The sequence below is a fragment of the Eleginops maclovinus genome, chromosome 4, assembly GCF_036324505.1.
Source record: "Eleginops maclovinus isolate JMC-PN-2008 ecotype Puerto Natales chromosome 4, JC_Emac_rtc_rv5, whole genome shotgun sequence".
In the NCBI taxonomy this organism is placed as follows: Eukaryota; Metazoa; Chordata; class Actinopteri; order Perciformes; family Eleginopidae; genus Eleginops; species Eleginops maclovinus.
In genome coordinates this window covers 24,316,942-24,332,393 of record NC_086352.1, presented here as the reverse complement: position 1 = coordinate 24,332,393, position 15,452 = coordinate 24,316,942, and the positions used below count along the sequence as shown (strand labels likewise).

At 37.2% G+C, this 15,452-nt stretch overlaps 2 protein-coding genes across 3 annotated transcripts; both read left to right on the top strand.

Moving 5' to 3' along the window:
- The first annotated feature begins 299 nt into the window (after positions 1–299).
- Positions 300–11,089, top strand: cln6a (CLN6 transmembrane ER protein a). 2 transcript variants are annotated; one of them, XM_063880494.1, is made up of 8 exons: positions 300–507; positions 3,002–3,122; positions 3,239–3,337; positions 4,557–4,745; positions 6,953–7,008; positions 8,353–8,475; positions 9,244–9,529; positions 9,618–11,089. In XM_063880494.1, exons 1-7 carry the CDS (start codon positions 455–457, stop codon positions 9,512–9,514), a joined length of 912 nt encoding a protein of 303 aa, XP_063736564.1. In that variant the 5' UTR covers positions 300–454; the 3' UTR covers positions 9,515–9,529; positions 9,618–11,089. The 2 variants fall into 2 exon arrangements, with proteins under 2 accessions (XP_063736564.1, XP_063736565.1); XM_063880495.1 differs by having other exon boundaries at positions 9,615–11,089.
- Positions 11,090–11,294: 205 nt separating this feature from the next.
- Positions 11,295–15,314, top strand: calml4a (calmodulin-like 4a). Its single transcript, XM_063881768.1, has 5 exons — positions 11,295–11,431; positions 11,544–11,574; positions 11,890–12,030; positions 12,493–12,681; positions 14,757–15,314. The coding sequence occupies exons 1-5, from the start codon at positions 11,429–11,431 to the stop codon at positions 14,852–14,854; spliced, it is 462 nt and encodes a 153-aa protein (XP_063737838.1). The 5' UTR covers positions 11,295–11,428; the 3' UTR covers positions 14,855–15,314.
- Positions 15,315–15,452: the final 138 nt, after the last annotated feature.

Sequence of the window (15,452 nt, the reverse complement as noted above, 5' to 3'; positions counted from 1 at the left end):
AATGAGATCCTGTATAAAGGAAACTACATTTTTTAAAGGATAATACAAATACTAAATATACATTTCCATGCATCTTATTTGATTATAAGTAAGCACTGATTAATTATATGTTTATTCCAGTACAATCAAATCCCCATACTATAAAACTTTAGCTAAGAACAACATCATTTATATTGTTAGTGTTATTGTAATTAGGGTTGAATGTGATGATTTTGCCTACCAGTCATTTCTCAGCGTTAACTGTACCACATTTCACGTGTAGCCACTGTGCTGCCGTTTGATTGGTGGAGTAGGCGGGACCAACGGGCGGGAACAATACTCCAACACGGAAGTGAAGATGAGTTTTGAAAGAAATATGTTTACTATAGTCTAATACCCTTAACCTTACTTTGCTTTTAGACCACAGCACGGGAGTGCCGTTATTTGTACTAAGACTAGCTAACATAAACCGAAAATGTCAGCAAGAAAACGTCGCGGCAACGATGTACAAGAGAAAACACAAACTAGGTTTGTACACTTATCATTAAACTGATGAAAGTGTTACCTTTTTAAAACAAAAATGATTTGTAGCCTCTTGTTTGCCATTACAACTCACTATCCGCTATGCTGCTTTTCTGCATGTCTGTCCAGAAACCAAATGTGGGGACTGCATATAAAGTCGAGATGATGGAAAAGAATGTATCGAGAAATGAGAAATGAGAGCGAACAAGCGCATATCTGCGGGTTACTGCAGCGAATTAGGGTGTAACAGCCTTAAATAGTTAACTTGTTTTTGTAAGGTCTTGTAGCTGTTTGTGGTTAATAAACAGGGACTGACTGCATAACAACACTCGGTTGCATGTGACAGATATAAATAGATGTGCTGCTGCTGGAGGAGGTTGTGGTTAACCCTAACTCTTGTCTAAGTCAGTCTTTGCCCATTTCCGCTGCTGGTCCTACTATCACATGACTGAACCAGCAGTGCTGCTGGGTGATTAGGTACTGTTGCACCTCACTGTATTTTATTATTTTGCCAAATAACTATGATATGCATGTAAACACACTTGGAACTAGAAAGGCACATGAAGACCATCATTTCACAGGTGTAGCTCATGCTACACCCTTTGGCCAAGTTTCATGAAAAAAAGGTCAGTAGATTTTCCATTATCCTGCTGACAGGCCAAACAACTGAACATAAAACCTAAACTCTATAGCAAAGCTATTCATAAAGCTTAAGGACATCGGTTATACTTCAAGATTTTATCAGTAAGTAATGATCAGTCAACAAGTTCAATCATGAAATCCGAATAAGTTGAGATACTAAAAACAAAAGCTAGATGAAATAGTGTACTGCATACAATATTTTGATATTAGGCTTTTGAAAGTATGACAGTAAATGTCATTGTTCGCTGTCAATTTAGCCATTTCATTTACATAAAACCTCAAACTAAAAGGGACGCAGTGATCCAGACCTTTGCCAAGTAGCTCAGTCAGTAGGGGCTTGGACTAGGAATCGTAGGGTCGCCGGTTCAAGTCCCCAAACAAACTTGAAATATGGAAAGTGGACTGCTACTTGGAGAGATCCCAGTTCACCTCCTAGGCCCTGCTGTGGTCCCCTTGAGCAAGGCACCGGACACCTCCAATCCCCCCTCCCAATGCTCCCCGGGCGCTGCACAGTAGCTGCCCACTGCTCCTAGTACTAGGATGGGTTAAATGCAGAGTACAAATTTCACTGTGTGTGCTCTGCTGTGTGCATGTATGTGACGATAAAGAGGGTTTTCTAAAGGCCAAATGCACTATTGTGCTAAGGTAACCAAAGTGAAAATCCTTTGTTCAACCCACACATGATTCAGATCTGCTCCACATTTTATGGCTTCCTCCTTGGCGTATGCATCACCCTTTGACCAAGTTTTATGAAAACGGGTCAGTACGGTAGTTCTTTTTATAGTACTGCAAGCAGTCAAACCACCAAACCAAACAGATTTGACTAATAGTTGAGTTTCACAATATAAGTGAAACCCTGGAACTGAAACCAACTGCTTGAGGCCGAAAAGTGTTGTTCTACTTCAGTTTTGCGATGACAGTGGGGCTTGGTTGATCGATTTTTTTTAAATTTCATGACCATTGTGTCTGAAAAGGGCCAGTTAGTAGTATTTATTGGCCACCTGTTGGGCAGAAATTGTATATAATATTTTTTATTGCATTTGAATAACTGTATCATCACACTACACTAAAATGGTGTTTTCATTATGTTAGAATGAGATGTCCATATCTACACAGGGAGATCTGAACAGGGTTCTCTTCCATTCACTGCCAACTCCCAGAACTCCTACACGTTGTCTTTTTAAATGCTGGGTTCAGTAATGACATGCAGTTCAACAACTCTTCTAGTCTCCACATCTATTTTTCTTGTGTGTACAAGCATTCAATGTCCCTTTTGCATCCTGGTAGGCAGAGTCCATATTCAGCCACACTCAGCCTTTTGTAGTCCAAACCATACTTAAAGTCACTGTGCTACGCATGCAACAGGAAAATGCATAGATGCACACATGCTGTAGACCCAAAGATGAATAGGTCAGCCAATAGTCCAAGCATTAAGAGCTGTGATTTCATATTTTCAGACTGCAGGAAGATAGGCAAAAGAACACACAATAGAATAGCACACACAGTTATTTAGACATTTATTTAAAAGTGTGTGATGGCCTTTAGATACAACAGGAGGTTATGCAATATTCCCCTTTACCTTTCAATGTACCATCTTTGTAAATTCACCTAACTTTTGCCACGTTATTTCATTTCCTCTTAGGATATGGCCAAACAGTTAAAGTACGTAAATAAAAAGCAACTAAGGCAATCTTTTTGTGTGTTAACCTGAATTTACTGCAGTATTAAACACTATAGTAAACCTTACTATACAACAGTATTCCCAACATGACTATCAAACGCCCAACCTCTGTTCTGCCCTTTCGTTTGTAACGTTGTTTTATAACAATTTACAATTCCTGAACATTTATTTCAACAGAGCTCCTGGTGGATTGAAGGAAAATGGGCCACAGCAGAGAAGGCTGCACTTCCACTTTGACCTATGGTTCTGCTTGACTCTGCAGAACTGGATACTGGACTTTGGAAGACCTATTGTCATGGTATGGAAGATCAATGCCTGTTTAACTTACCTAATGCAATTTTAAATGTGATACATATATATTAAGAGTTTCCTGAAGCAAAAAAACAAATAGCCTCTTGGTATCTTATGTTTTAGATAATCCTTCCTCTGGAGTGGTTTCCCCTGAGCAAGCCCAGTGCTGGAGACTATTTCCACATGGCCTACAATGTCATAACACCATTCCTAATGCTCAAGGTATGTGTCAACACAGCAGAGTGCTTTGATGGTTGTGAAGAATTCTTATGCTTTTTATATTCAGCGAAGACTTATTAAAGAAATGTAAAAACATAGAATTGTATACACGTATGTAGACCCGTGTTAGAGTTCACTAAACTGAGACCGGAATCCGCGGTAATGAGGGGGTCTGAGGAGACAAGAACTACGTGCAAAATCAGTATACAATTGATAAATATATGTAAATAAGTGATGAAAAAAGGGTTATTTTCCATATCATCACCCGTGATTAAACACACACATTCCGAATGGAATAGCTCATACATTAAAAAATCATGCCCACTATGGGAAACCAACAGAGTAAAAAATGGACCCCAACATGGACAAAAATGCTGCTAGTGAGTAAGGGCAAGACAAAAGAAAAGAGCCAATTAAAATTACATTTACTGTTGCATATTAGTAATACTGAATCACTTACATTTCTAATTCTGACAGTGATTGGTTCGCTGTGTGTTGCCTTTGCTCTCTTGTTTTATCCCTGCAGGATTACATGACATGAATGTAAATAAGAATCACATTTTGTAGTCCACTGAAGCCATTGTTTATTAAATGCTTTACAGTGAAAAACATGAACTGGTCCCACAGACTTAAATAATTTATATAAATCTAAAACATCTCTTCTAGATTAGTGCTTATATTGTATATATGTAGTAAGCTAATTTTCCCTCAAGGCTCAACAATATGGTCCTTTGCTCTTTCAGCGTTGGATGTGATTGGCCTGTAATGGAAAACCTTTTTTCTGTCCATCATTTGCATAAAACCATGCCAATTAATTATAAGCTTTGTGAGATGGTTATCCAACACGTTATGTCAGCTGATTAAAGCTGGTACTGTAAATAAGCTGCCTGAATAGGTGATCAATACTCATTTTAGTTTGCCTCAGCTTAGTTTACAAACAATATATCATTAATCAAGATTTTGGGATTTTTTTCCAGCCAAAAGTAATATACCTGCTTTTCAAGGCACAATGAAGATGTGAAGATTCATTTCTGAGTACATGCAGTCTGCCACACCACAGTACTGATAAAAAATGCAAAGCATAAATGAAATAAATAAAGCTACATGCTTTGTCTTTGAAGGGAATGGATGTTATGCTGTTGTTAAAAAGAAACTTGCTCTATGTGACCAAAACAATTGATAATTTCGCTTAACAAAATATGTGTGTTGTCGTTCCATTCAGCTGATAGAGCGCAGTCCCAGGGCACTGCCTCGCTCAGCGGTCTACCTCTGCATCATCACGTTTGTCATGGGAGCCAGCATCCACCTGGTGGGAGACTCCATCAACCATCGGCTCCTCCTGAGCGGCTACCAGCTCCACCTGTCAGTCAGAGAGAACCCCATCATTAAAAACCTCAAACCTGCATCACTGGTGAGTATCTTTATAATTTTATTTGTTTAGCTAGAGTCAAGGTGTAGGGTCAATTATTTTCCATGATGCACCAGGAGTACTGGAATAGCCTGAGAAAAGGTTTCCAAATGTTGTCATATTTCTTTTTCGGTCTTATGTCTGCTGGACATGATTGGCTAGTGGGTGATACATTCGCTGGTCCCTTTGTAAACTTTACGGAAACCAACAACATATGTTGTTTATTTATAATCCTGAAATTGTCAGAATACATGTTGCTCTCTTGTTTATTATCACCTCCACAAACTATATATCTACAGAAAGCTGTGTAGCTTTCCATGACTCTCCTAGAGAAAGACTTCAAGAAAGAACACAGAGAAAAAGAGCATGTCTTACCTGCATATGACACCAAAAAACATGTCAGTATTGTCAGACTTGTTTGATCCTGCAGGATTATCCAGCCGTCTAAGACCGCAGCTAATTTTTCTCCCTGACATTTCCTGACTTAAAGCAGAGCATCAACGATGTTGTCAACAAGATATTGTAGGTTGATGTATGGCATATCTGGGGCAGACTAGAGCTCAGAAGCATGGCTTGTTTTATCTCTCTTCTGCTTCCTGGTCCCAAAATAGCCTTAAAAAGTCTTTAAATATGACTTAAATGTTGTTTTCGATGTTCAAGGTTTAACCATTTCTTAAAAAGTATTGCATTTAATAAGGTGAAACATCTCATTGAATCTTGGGCAGTATAAATAAATGTGTATCATTTTTCATCTGAAAAAAAAGCTGAGTTAATTGAGCTTTGGTTTGAGCATTGCAGCAGAGAACAAGACAACTGAATATTTCCATTATTCAAACTCAACATAATGCAATAATCGTATTTACAGCAGTCTATTTTTTTCTATTTATTTTGCAGTAATGGTATTATTTTTATTTTAGTGGTATTAAAAAAAGTCTTAAAAGTAATTGATTATACTTGTTGAAATCTGAAGATACCCTGCATGAGTGACTGTGTTTACATGCACAAAAGCAACAGAAAATGATTAAATGATCTGCGGTAATGTGACATCAAGAATCTTGTTCCCTACTCCCTAAAACATTTGGACAAATGACATATATTGCATTTTTGAGTATATTAAATGTGTTTGTTGAATAAGAAAGCTGTTTAGAGACAAGTCATGCTGAGTGCAAGCGTACACCGTTTCTGTTTTCTCCTCTGATTTGTTTGAATTGACTCATTTTATTTCAATGTCAAGGAGGTCTTGCGAAAAGAAATAATATTTTCATTCAAGCTGATTGCCTTTGCTTTCTCTGTTTGGTGCTTTGTTAAGAAACACATATTTACAGCATCAAAACATATTAGATGTCCCTGCATTCAGAGATCACTTGCTAATACTTGGTGACTTCCAGCATACTTTTCTATTACATTTGAGTGTGTCAGGTCGAGAAAAAATACATGTTTCATAGATTTCAAGTGATAATGACATCACTCACATATGATCCAAACCCTCTGTTTGCTATACATGCACAGCAAAGACAAACACAAGAGCTACCATCTGAAAGAATTTCCTGATTAGGCTGGTCTAATTAAGTCTCTGATTAACATAGTGCTTTCATGCAGACATCTCTGTTGGTTGCTGTTTGATTTTGAAGGTTTGTAATTTGTTTACGAAGCTGTAGACCTTTAAAACATCTACAGCGTGTGCACTCAATCTACTTTCAGATTTCATCATACTGACCATAGATTGTGTAAGAATGAGGCAAGTGGAAAAGCATGAATTATTTGCAAGGCATCTTTTTTTTTGTTTCAAACAAAAGTCAAGTCCAGAGCTAAAAGAAGATATTCAGACGGATTAAACACTACATTTCAAAACTGCATGAGGAGGCTCTGAGGGGCAAGTGTCTGAAATGATTTGATTGTCGCATTCACCTTTTAACGAGGATTCACAATACAACACAGTACATTTGTAATTTTATATTGTCAACACACATTGCTTGTTTCACAAATGAATTCCTTTTCAAATAAGGTATTGAATTGTTCACCTGTGTGTAGATGTGATTTCGACTTAAAGTGTCATTTGTACTATAACAGTAGGTGGCACTGTTGCATTAGACTGTGTGGAGGACAACAGTGCTCCCCTTTCAACAAAGAGTGCTTTACACTATATTGCTCTAATAAAACATATCTGAGTTTCCTATCACATTCAATATGTTTGTGTCCTTCCTTCACAGATTGACTCCTTTGAGCTGCTGTATTTCTACGACGAGCAGCTTGGACACTTGATGTGGTAGGTCTATATGAAGATTGTTATTGTTGTTGTCATAGACAGCGCTGGGAAATGATTGGAATATAGCAGCATGGGGATGCAAAAGAATCCATCTAGTGCTGACTCGGAGAAATATAGATCTGCAGTTATAAGTGCATTGGAATCATTAGTGTTTTTCCATCTCTTACTATAGATCAGATTGAACTGTGATCACACTGAGCAGGACAGACAGTTTACACCAGCTGTGTGAAGTCGAGAGGTTTGACTTAACCATGAGGGAAGAGAGAATCAGAGCAATTTTGCAACTGAATTTATTTGAAAGAAAACATTTTCAAATATTTTTGAAATTATGAGCAATAAGAGGTAAAACTCTCCCTCTCTTTTCCATCCTCCGGTGGTGGTTGTTTAAAGGGGCCCTATTATGCTGTTTGGGGATTCCCCTTTACTGTAGTTGCGTATTATATAGTTCCGCAATGGCTAAAACCCCAAAGTTCCCCTCCAGAGGGAGTTTATCTCCCACAACTGTCCTTTTGTACCGTTTTTAAGACTATTTTCAGAATTTAAAAGTGTCCTTTGGTGCTTTGAAAGGCGCTTCCAAATAAAATGTGTTATTATTATTATTATTATTATTATTATTGTACTGATAGGCTAAAGGGCGGGACATCTCTAAGCGGTTGACCAATCACAACAGAGCCGGCCAGCTAACCAACCATTTTAGACTTAGGGTGTGAAGAGGAGCTGCAACACAGGCAACACAAAAATAAAGCACTTTTGTGGATGTCAACACATCACAATAGAGGCACAAAATATAAACATGGAATTAGAAATGTGAAGAATCGGGGGCCTTTTAGAAATACAAATTCCCGTCATAGCCCAAAGGTTATCAGAGGACGTTTGGTAATTGACTTGGCTCGAGTTGATTGATTGCTTTAGTTTCACAATATCACAGGTTAGAATAGTTTGTCATTGGCTCTGTTTCTGTAGTTCATTGGTGTTTGATACACTTATTTTGAAAGCGGTTTAGTGAAACAGTGCTTGAGTGTCCTGATAATTTGAACTCAAACCTGCCAGCCAATTTTCTGCTGCCATGGTACATTATGTATTCATTATTCCTCCAGAAGTTTAATTTGAGAAACTATTATTAGCACAATTTTATTTTTCTGACCCAAACTTTTCATCAAACAAAGTTAAGTTATCTTTAAAGAGAAAAATAATTGTTACTACTATCTGCCAGCACTGAGTTTTAAAAAATGCTTTTGGACTCAGCTATCGCCCAGCCAGGTTTGCATCATCCCTTCATAAAGAACTACTCAACTTAAACTGGTTTAGTCCCCTTAACAGTTTCTGCCTCATTTTTTATTCTAGGTACATTCCTTTCTTCATCATCCTGTTCATCTATTTCACCGGCTGCTTCACCAAGGCCAGGGATCAGAACAAGATTCCTGTCTCTGGTTGGCTGTTGCTAGGACCCAGCTCCCTCTACTATTGGTCAGTCTCCTCCTCACACCTTTGACACCATCTGTGCATGTTGTCTGAGATGATGTGGTCTTGTTAAAGAGTTCAAAGTCAGTCAATGAATCAACCTTGTGTAATGTAATTCGCCTGAACTGTAAAGGAAAATTAAATCTCACTGGTTGGTCTTAAGTAAATTCAATTGTTAGAGATACTTTTCCAGTCCACGAAATAATGGGCACTATGTACTCTCCCAAGGATAATGGAGGTCGGTGGGTAAGTAAAGCAGTGAGCGACCCTCAAGTTGAACAAAGAGCGTATTTTACTTTTGGTTTTTTGAGCATTAAGTGTTTAGACATTTTCTTCTTTTGTGAAATGACTGACAGTTGAAGGTCTGCAAGAACATTGACAAAAGTTCCTTTCCATAGCAAGACGGTTTGAAAGAACCAAGTTAAGTCCCCATTTTGGCTGACTGGTACAATGTTTTTATGTTTGAAAACGGTTTTATATAAAACTAAGTTAACTTCCACCATATGGTTTTGATTGCAGTCATGAGAACACGTTTGGTTATTACCATATTCATTTTTGGCAGAAATTCAAATTGATGCTGCTCTCCTCAAAGTCTGTGCTTTGTTTTTTGGAAAAAATAGAAATGTAACTGCTTAGGTAATACGTAAATGCTCAAACATTATCATTATAAAACAGATGTTCACAGTAAAAGAGCTTTATTGGGTTTCTGCCAAGGTTTCAGTTTTAAATAATACCCTCTGTGTTTCTGACATTTCTTGCGCCATTTTCTTCCAGGTACCTGGTCACTGAGGGACAAATCACTGAACTTTTTCTGCTCACCTTCCTTGCCATGGTTGTCCTGGTGATACACAAACAGCGTAAAGGCCTCACCCCAGACAGCAACGGTCTGTTCCTGTTCTGTAGTTTCAGCGTTACTGTGCTGCTGGTGGCACTCTGGGTGATCTATCTGTGGGACGACCCGGTGCTACGCAAAAAGTACACCGGACTCATTTATGTGCCAGAGCCCTGGTCCTACTACACCTTATATATAAAGCAGAACCACTGAGTTACACCTGTCCAGGTCAGTACACCTCTTTTTGAATAAAACATATTTCTGAATCAGAAACCATTTCAAATTGTGTGACGTATATTTTCTCTCTCTTCAGCAGCTTTTCGTGAGAGGCTGAACTCAACGTTGATTGATAGTTGGCTGTAGACGTGCACAAACCTCACCGTTACGCCCAAGGTTGCCGGCTTAAGCCATATATTAAGAAGATATTTGTTTCTTTTTATTATTTTTTGGATTGATACTCAGGTTTTAGCAGTTTAGAGTTGGGAAGTTTGGTCTAAATGTATATATACAATCAGATTTGTTACACCTCTTGCATCTTTTGACCTCTGAGAGCATGTTGGATTTTATAAAAAGGTCTGCACTGATATATTGAGCAGGAAGGATTGAGCCTTCTCACGGCTTATAACCAACACTTTTGCTATAATTCTTCTTTGGGGAGGAAGGATTAAATAAATGTTTAGGATTCCTCATTTTTGGAATCCCATCTACATTTTTTCAAGCCCTGAAACAGATGGCTCTGCATTTTCTTCATAATTATCTACGTTAATTAGCCCTACAGGGAGAGGATCTGTTATTTTATTGAAGGATTCAAAACCAGGACAGGGAATAATCTGCTAAAGAGAAGGGTTGTCCAAACACTAGACCAGTCAAGTGGTTGGACAAAGTGGACCTTTTATGTTCCAGCTCAAGGTGAATATACAGTATGTAGAAACATTATCTAGAACATTTTAAATTAAACCTTACTTTGAATAAGCTCTTTAAAGAATTCAGTAAATAAACAACTGAATGCTTTGAGGTTGAAAGAAGGGTTGAAGGTTGTTCAATATACTGTTTGTACGCCTGTTAATTATCATCTTCTCTGGCTCTTAAGAATGAAAAGGAGAAGAAGAAAAACATTTATGAATAACTAACACAGATCAATCTCCAATAACAGGATACAGATAAGTGCTACTGTTTGAAGAACAACATCTTAAAAGTAGTTGAACTAACAAAATTACCAAAAGATGAAAAACACAGTATTGAAGTGATTGTTAAATCTAATGGTGACATGACTGATCAAACTTTCTTTGTTTTTAATGAAAACATTCTCTCAGGTATTCAAGGTTTCACACTTTGTCAGAAATAGATGAACTTTATATTGTAATTTCTCAACATTAGAGCTGTAAACTATTACATTTCCAGCTCTACTGCTGACAATACCGCTTCTGTATTACTTCTTTCTGTCTGGATTTGTTCAAGCAATGTACAATATACAAGTGTTTTTGAATGAAAAGGCTATTCTGCAGATGGTGTCACATTTTTCAAAAGGTCAAGGAAACATGAGCAGATTACTTTTTAAATACAAAAGGAGAATAATAAACCTGATGTATTGTGTGTGTTAATGTGATTATTTGTTTGTTTACATGTTGAGGTATTGTTCTTAATGTACATTTTCAATTGTTACTGTTTTGTACAATATGGTTCCTTTTGCTCAACATCACTTTGTTGTTCGTACAATACTGTTTAGTTACTGGTTCCTCACTGGTTTTATTTCACACATTTTAATGTTCATTAAAATGTATGATCTGACTTTCTGTTTCTGCTTATTATTCATATTTTACTATTCATCCTCCTTGTTTGACCTTATTTTTAAGGTGCTTTAAATGAACTATCCTTAAATACGGACCATATCTGACACTATAGTATCGTAAAAAGGCTGGTAATAACTGGCCCTCCTTTTATGAGAGAGGTGGGGTCGAAGAGGGAAAGGACAATGCAGCACTGTGGATCTGGTATCTGTGTTGCCGTAGCAACACATATTAAATTACGTAGGCTTACAGGTGGTGGACTTTAAACTGAGGTGGAGGGACAGGTGACGCCAAGCACGGGAAACTCTTCTTCCTGGAAACAAACAAAGCTATCGCAAAAATGGTAAGCACAAGGACGTTTTCCTTTAAGCCTTTTAGAAACATGTATTTTTGTATGTAGAAGTGTTTTTGTGTACTTACCTGCTGAGTGAAACCGTATTATTGTCACCTTGCAGGCTAAATTCTTCACTCCAGTTCAAATCAATGGTAAGACGGATCCAAAGTACTGTATATAGTTTTCCATCTAGTTCTGTTATTTATGTTGTTTGAAATTAAGTATTTTTCCAGTAGTTACTTACCATAATTGTTCCTGTGTCCATGAGTGATCAGTAGGCCTACATGTTTTTAGAATGCATTTGTAAAAAGCATAATGGACAAAGGCTGACCTTCAGTCTTTTATGCTCCTGTGCTATGGTTTGAATTATAATTTTTCTAAGTTAACTTTCTATTTAATGAGGGATACAATATTACAATCAATTGAACTATACTGATGTCATTCTTTATTTTCGATCCACCATGCAGAGTTCAAGGAGTGCTTCTCCTTATATGACAAGAAGCAAAAGGGTAAGATCGTTGCCAAAGACCTGATCACAGTTATGCGCTGCCTGGGTACAAGCCCCACGTTCGGTGAAATCGAAAGACATCTACAAGTTCACAAAATTGGTAAAGTACAACATGAATATCGCATTTAAGGAGCCACTTTTACTTTGTTTGATTCTCTATGAGTAGAGTGAGTAGGGTTGTTGATGCTTGAATAGAAATCAACTGATCTTGATAAACAAAACTGGTATTTATTTCATGGTAGTCATCATTATTGAAAAGGTAATTAATTGGAAAAGCAACATTTCAATTGAGATGTACAGAAAACGTATCAGCTGCTTCTGTTGTAAAAACATATACTTTTAAGTGGGTTATATTTTTTCATATAAAATGTATGTCCAAAAATAACCGAAGACCTCCTGTAGGCACAGACCTTGGAAATAAATACGGCAAAAACTCCCAAATGTAATTGAACATTTCGATTTTAATATTTCTATCCCAAAGCAGCCCTTACCTCCAATTTAACTGCATGTTGAAAATGATTATCATTCCTGTTCCTGATTCTCTGATATTATTCACGTTCAGAAAAGACAGGTGAGCTGGACTTTTCTACATTTCTAACGATGATGCACAGACAGATGCAACAGGAAGACCCCAAGGCAGAAATCCTGGAGGCTTTGAGGATGACGGACAGACAGAAGAAAGGACATATCCAGGCATCTGAGCTCCGGGCCAAGCTGACGTTGTTGGGGGAGAAACTCACCAACAAAGAAGGTAAACTGTAGTGAAGTGACTCTAATGAACGAGTAACCTTAAGATGGAAATCTGCAGATTGTACGACAGACATCTAGCAGCAGAAAGACTAAAGGAAGCCGCTGAATTGATATGGAGCAACAACTTAAAGGTTAAAGTCTACTATTTAATAAATAAAAGCCTATTATACAGTACTATAATCAACAGTGAGGACATGGATGCCATGTTCCAAGAATCGGAGCAGTCTTTAACTGTAAATTTATTCTGCTCTTTTATATTCCACACTGTATTTGTAATGAGGCTAAATGTAAATGAAAGGTGTAAATACTAACAACTGAGGAACCATGTTCATTTTTTATACATTCTACGAGATAAGACTCCTACACTGTTCATCCAATATGAATGTGAACACCCTTTGACCTGTAAAAACGTTAAACTTGAATGCCAGGCAGTGTTTCATTTGAACTCTAGTTTGTTAAAGAAGAGTGAAATTAACTCTGTCCTTAATACCTAAGGGTAGCAGTTATTGTCAAACCTCCAGGGATTAAAATCTAACTGTTGATCGTATTCACGAGATGATAAAAAACAGTACTCATTTTATTCAAAATATGCTATCTATTGCAGCGTTCATATCATAATTCACAAAGAGGACTTTCCTCTCATGTGTCATTCACTGACTGCATTGAATCAGGCTTTATGCTTCAGCTCAGTATATCTATTGTGAATCGCAAGCAGCTTCGTTACATCTAGTATATAGCTGTCCAATGACTTCTTTGTGTTTAACAGCTTGTTTCTGCTCTGGTTGTGTCTCCAGGTGTATCCTCCTGAAAACAGACACAACATAGTTCCAGGCTGTATTGGAAAGCTTTGGTCCAACACAGAAATATGTTTTAAATTGTGTTGATAGAGTTAAAGCAGTCACTGTTATTATTTGGAGAGATATATTCTGGTGATACAATTAGATGTTTCAAGAACGACTAGTGTTGATTCTCTCAGTGTTTTCAAAATGTTTAGAATTTTGCTGCCACTTAAGGACGGAGTGGTTATCCCACTTCTCTGTCAAGTCAACATTGCCATTTGATTTCCTATGTAAAGTCATGATAGCAGAGATAGTCCTTCATTTTAAAAGAAAGAGGTTGCCCCCTGTAGATTCCAGTTAGATGTCAGGGATTGATTTTGATGCAATTTTTTTTTTCAAAGCCCGAGCTCTTCCAATCACAGTGACATGCTTCAAAGCAACACAAAGATTAAAGTAATGAAAATACTCTCAGTGTATTGCCTCTGGATGGGTACTGTGCACATAAAGCAGTTACTATTCAATTGAAGAGCAGAGCTTCTTACTAGGGGCGACATCCTTCAAGCTATTGGAATCCAAAACCGCTGAAGCTGTAAGCCATTATACTGAAGACACTGTGATCATTGTACCCAAAGAATTTTAAATGTCTGGTTGAAGAGAAATGTCTCACTGAGCAGTGATTTATTTCATTATTATAAATTCAGTGTGATACATACTTAAGGTGTTATTTAAGAAACACCTTCTGTGGTGGAAGAAGTAGTCATAACTTTTACCGGGGTAGCACTTGAAAACTGTAAAAATGCTAATGAGTAAAAGTCAAGCATCTAAGGGTAAAAAAAAAGAAATAGCACAAAATGACCAAATAGCTGCTATAGTATTCACTGTAACTTTTTCACACAACATTTTTAAAATAGCAACATCTGTAATGCTAACAGTATTCACAAAACCTTTACAGTCTATTTGTTTTCACTGATTTTTAAAAATAAAAAATGAATATGTTCATGTTAACAAATTATTTAATTCACCATATTAAACGCACATTTGTGAGCTTTTAAATTGAGTCGAAATCCCGAACGATAAGGGGAAACGTTGTCGCTAATAGGAACAGCACTCACAGTCTGGCTCAGCATGCAGGTCAGGGATGTTGGCAGCTCTCTGCTTTAAAGGGTCTGTCAGTCTGTCTGAAGCATTCCATCTCTCTCAGAATTCTGAATAATTGTGAGAGAACATTTATTTGCAGTCATCGCTCTTTTGTTTCAGTTCCACTTACAAAGCTGATTTCTCTTTGTTCCTCATCTAGTGGATGAAATCTTCAAAGAGGCAAACGTTAAGTCAAACGGGATTGTTAACTACGAAGAGTTTACCCAGATAGTGACGCTGCCTCCGGTCGATTACTGATTTTTCAGCCATGATGGACTTCACTTAACATACACTGAACGCGATGGTTTGAATTTGCAGAGATTACATAATGTAAAAAATATATAGCATTAGAAAATATTCTTCAATGTGTTCATAACTCTATAATTAACTGTTGATTCTTAAATGCAGAATGTCTTTTCTCTGTATGTAGCTTTCATGTAGGACAGTAAACATTTTGTGAATCATGGTTGTACTGTATTGTTACTAACACTATGAGACACAGTTTGTGATTCTTTGATGGGATGAAATTGTAAATGCGTTAAATTCTGGGTACACATTTTGTCCATCTTGAGCCTCTTTCCGGACAAATGAAATGTCCAGTTTGAGAATTTGTGTAAATATCTCTGCATGCTTGTGAGTGATATATTACAACTTTCGCTTCATTAAGTACTTTCACTGTCAACTTTTCAAACCTATTAAACTCCATTATCATTCCAAACTGATGAGTTAAAAGCTGTGGAGTCTGAATTAACTAAATATTGGTATTTTATTTAATGCATCTGCTTTTTAAACCCATATCTTTATGTATTTCTTACGGCTGCATAATTGCATAACTTTCATCTGAACATTGCATTTA

What these genes read in the sequence shown, in the direction of transcription:
- calml4a (XM_063881768.1), top strand. An exon ending in CACTCCAGTTCAAATCAATG is followed by an intron (nt 11,575 to 11,889) that starts GTAAGACGGATC and finishes TCCACCATGCAG; the next exon opens with AGTTCAAGGAGTGCTTCTCC. An exon ending in TCTACAAGTTCACAAAATTG is followed by an intron (nt 12,031 to 12,492) that starts GTAAAGTACAAC and finishes ATTCACGTTCAG; the next exon opens with AAAAGACAGGTGAGCTGGAC.
- cln6a (XM_063880494.1), top strand. Translation starts at nt 455, where the DNA reads ATGTCAGCAAGAAAACGTCGCGGCAACGATGTACAAGAGAAAACACAA. An exon ending in ACCTCAAACCTGCATCACTG is followed by an intron (nt 4,746 to 6,952) that starts GTGAGTATCTTT and finishes CTTCCTTCACAG; the next exon opens with ATTGACTCCTTTGAGCTGCT. An exon ending in CCCAGCTCCCTCTACTATTG is followed by an intron (nt 8,476 to 9,243) that starts GTCAGTCTCCTC and finishes ATTTTCTTCCAG; the next exon opens with GTACCTGGTCACTGAGGGAC.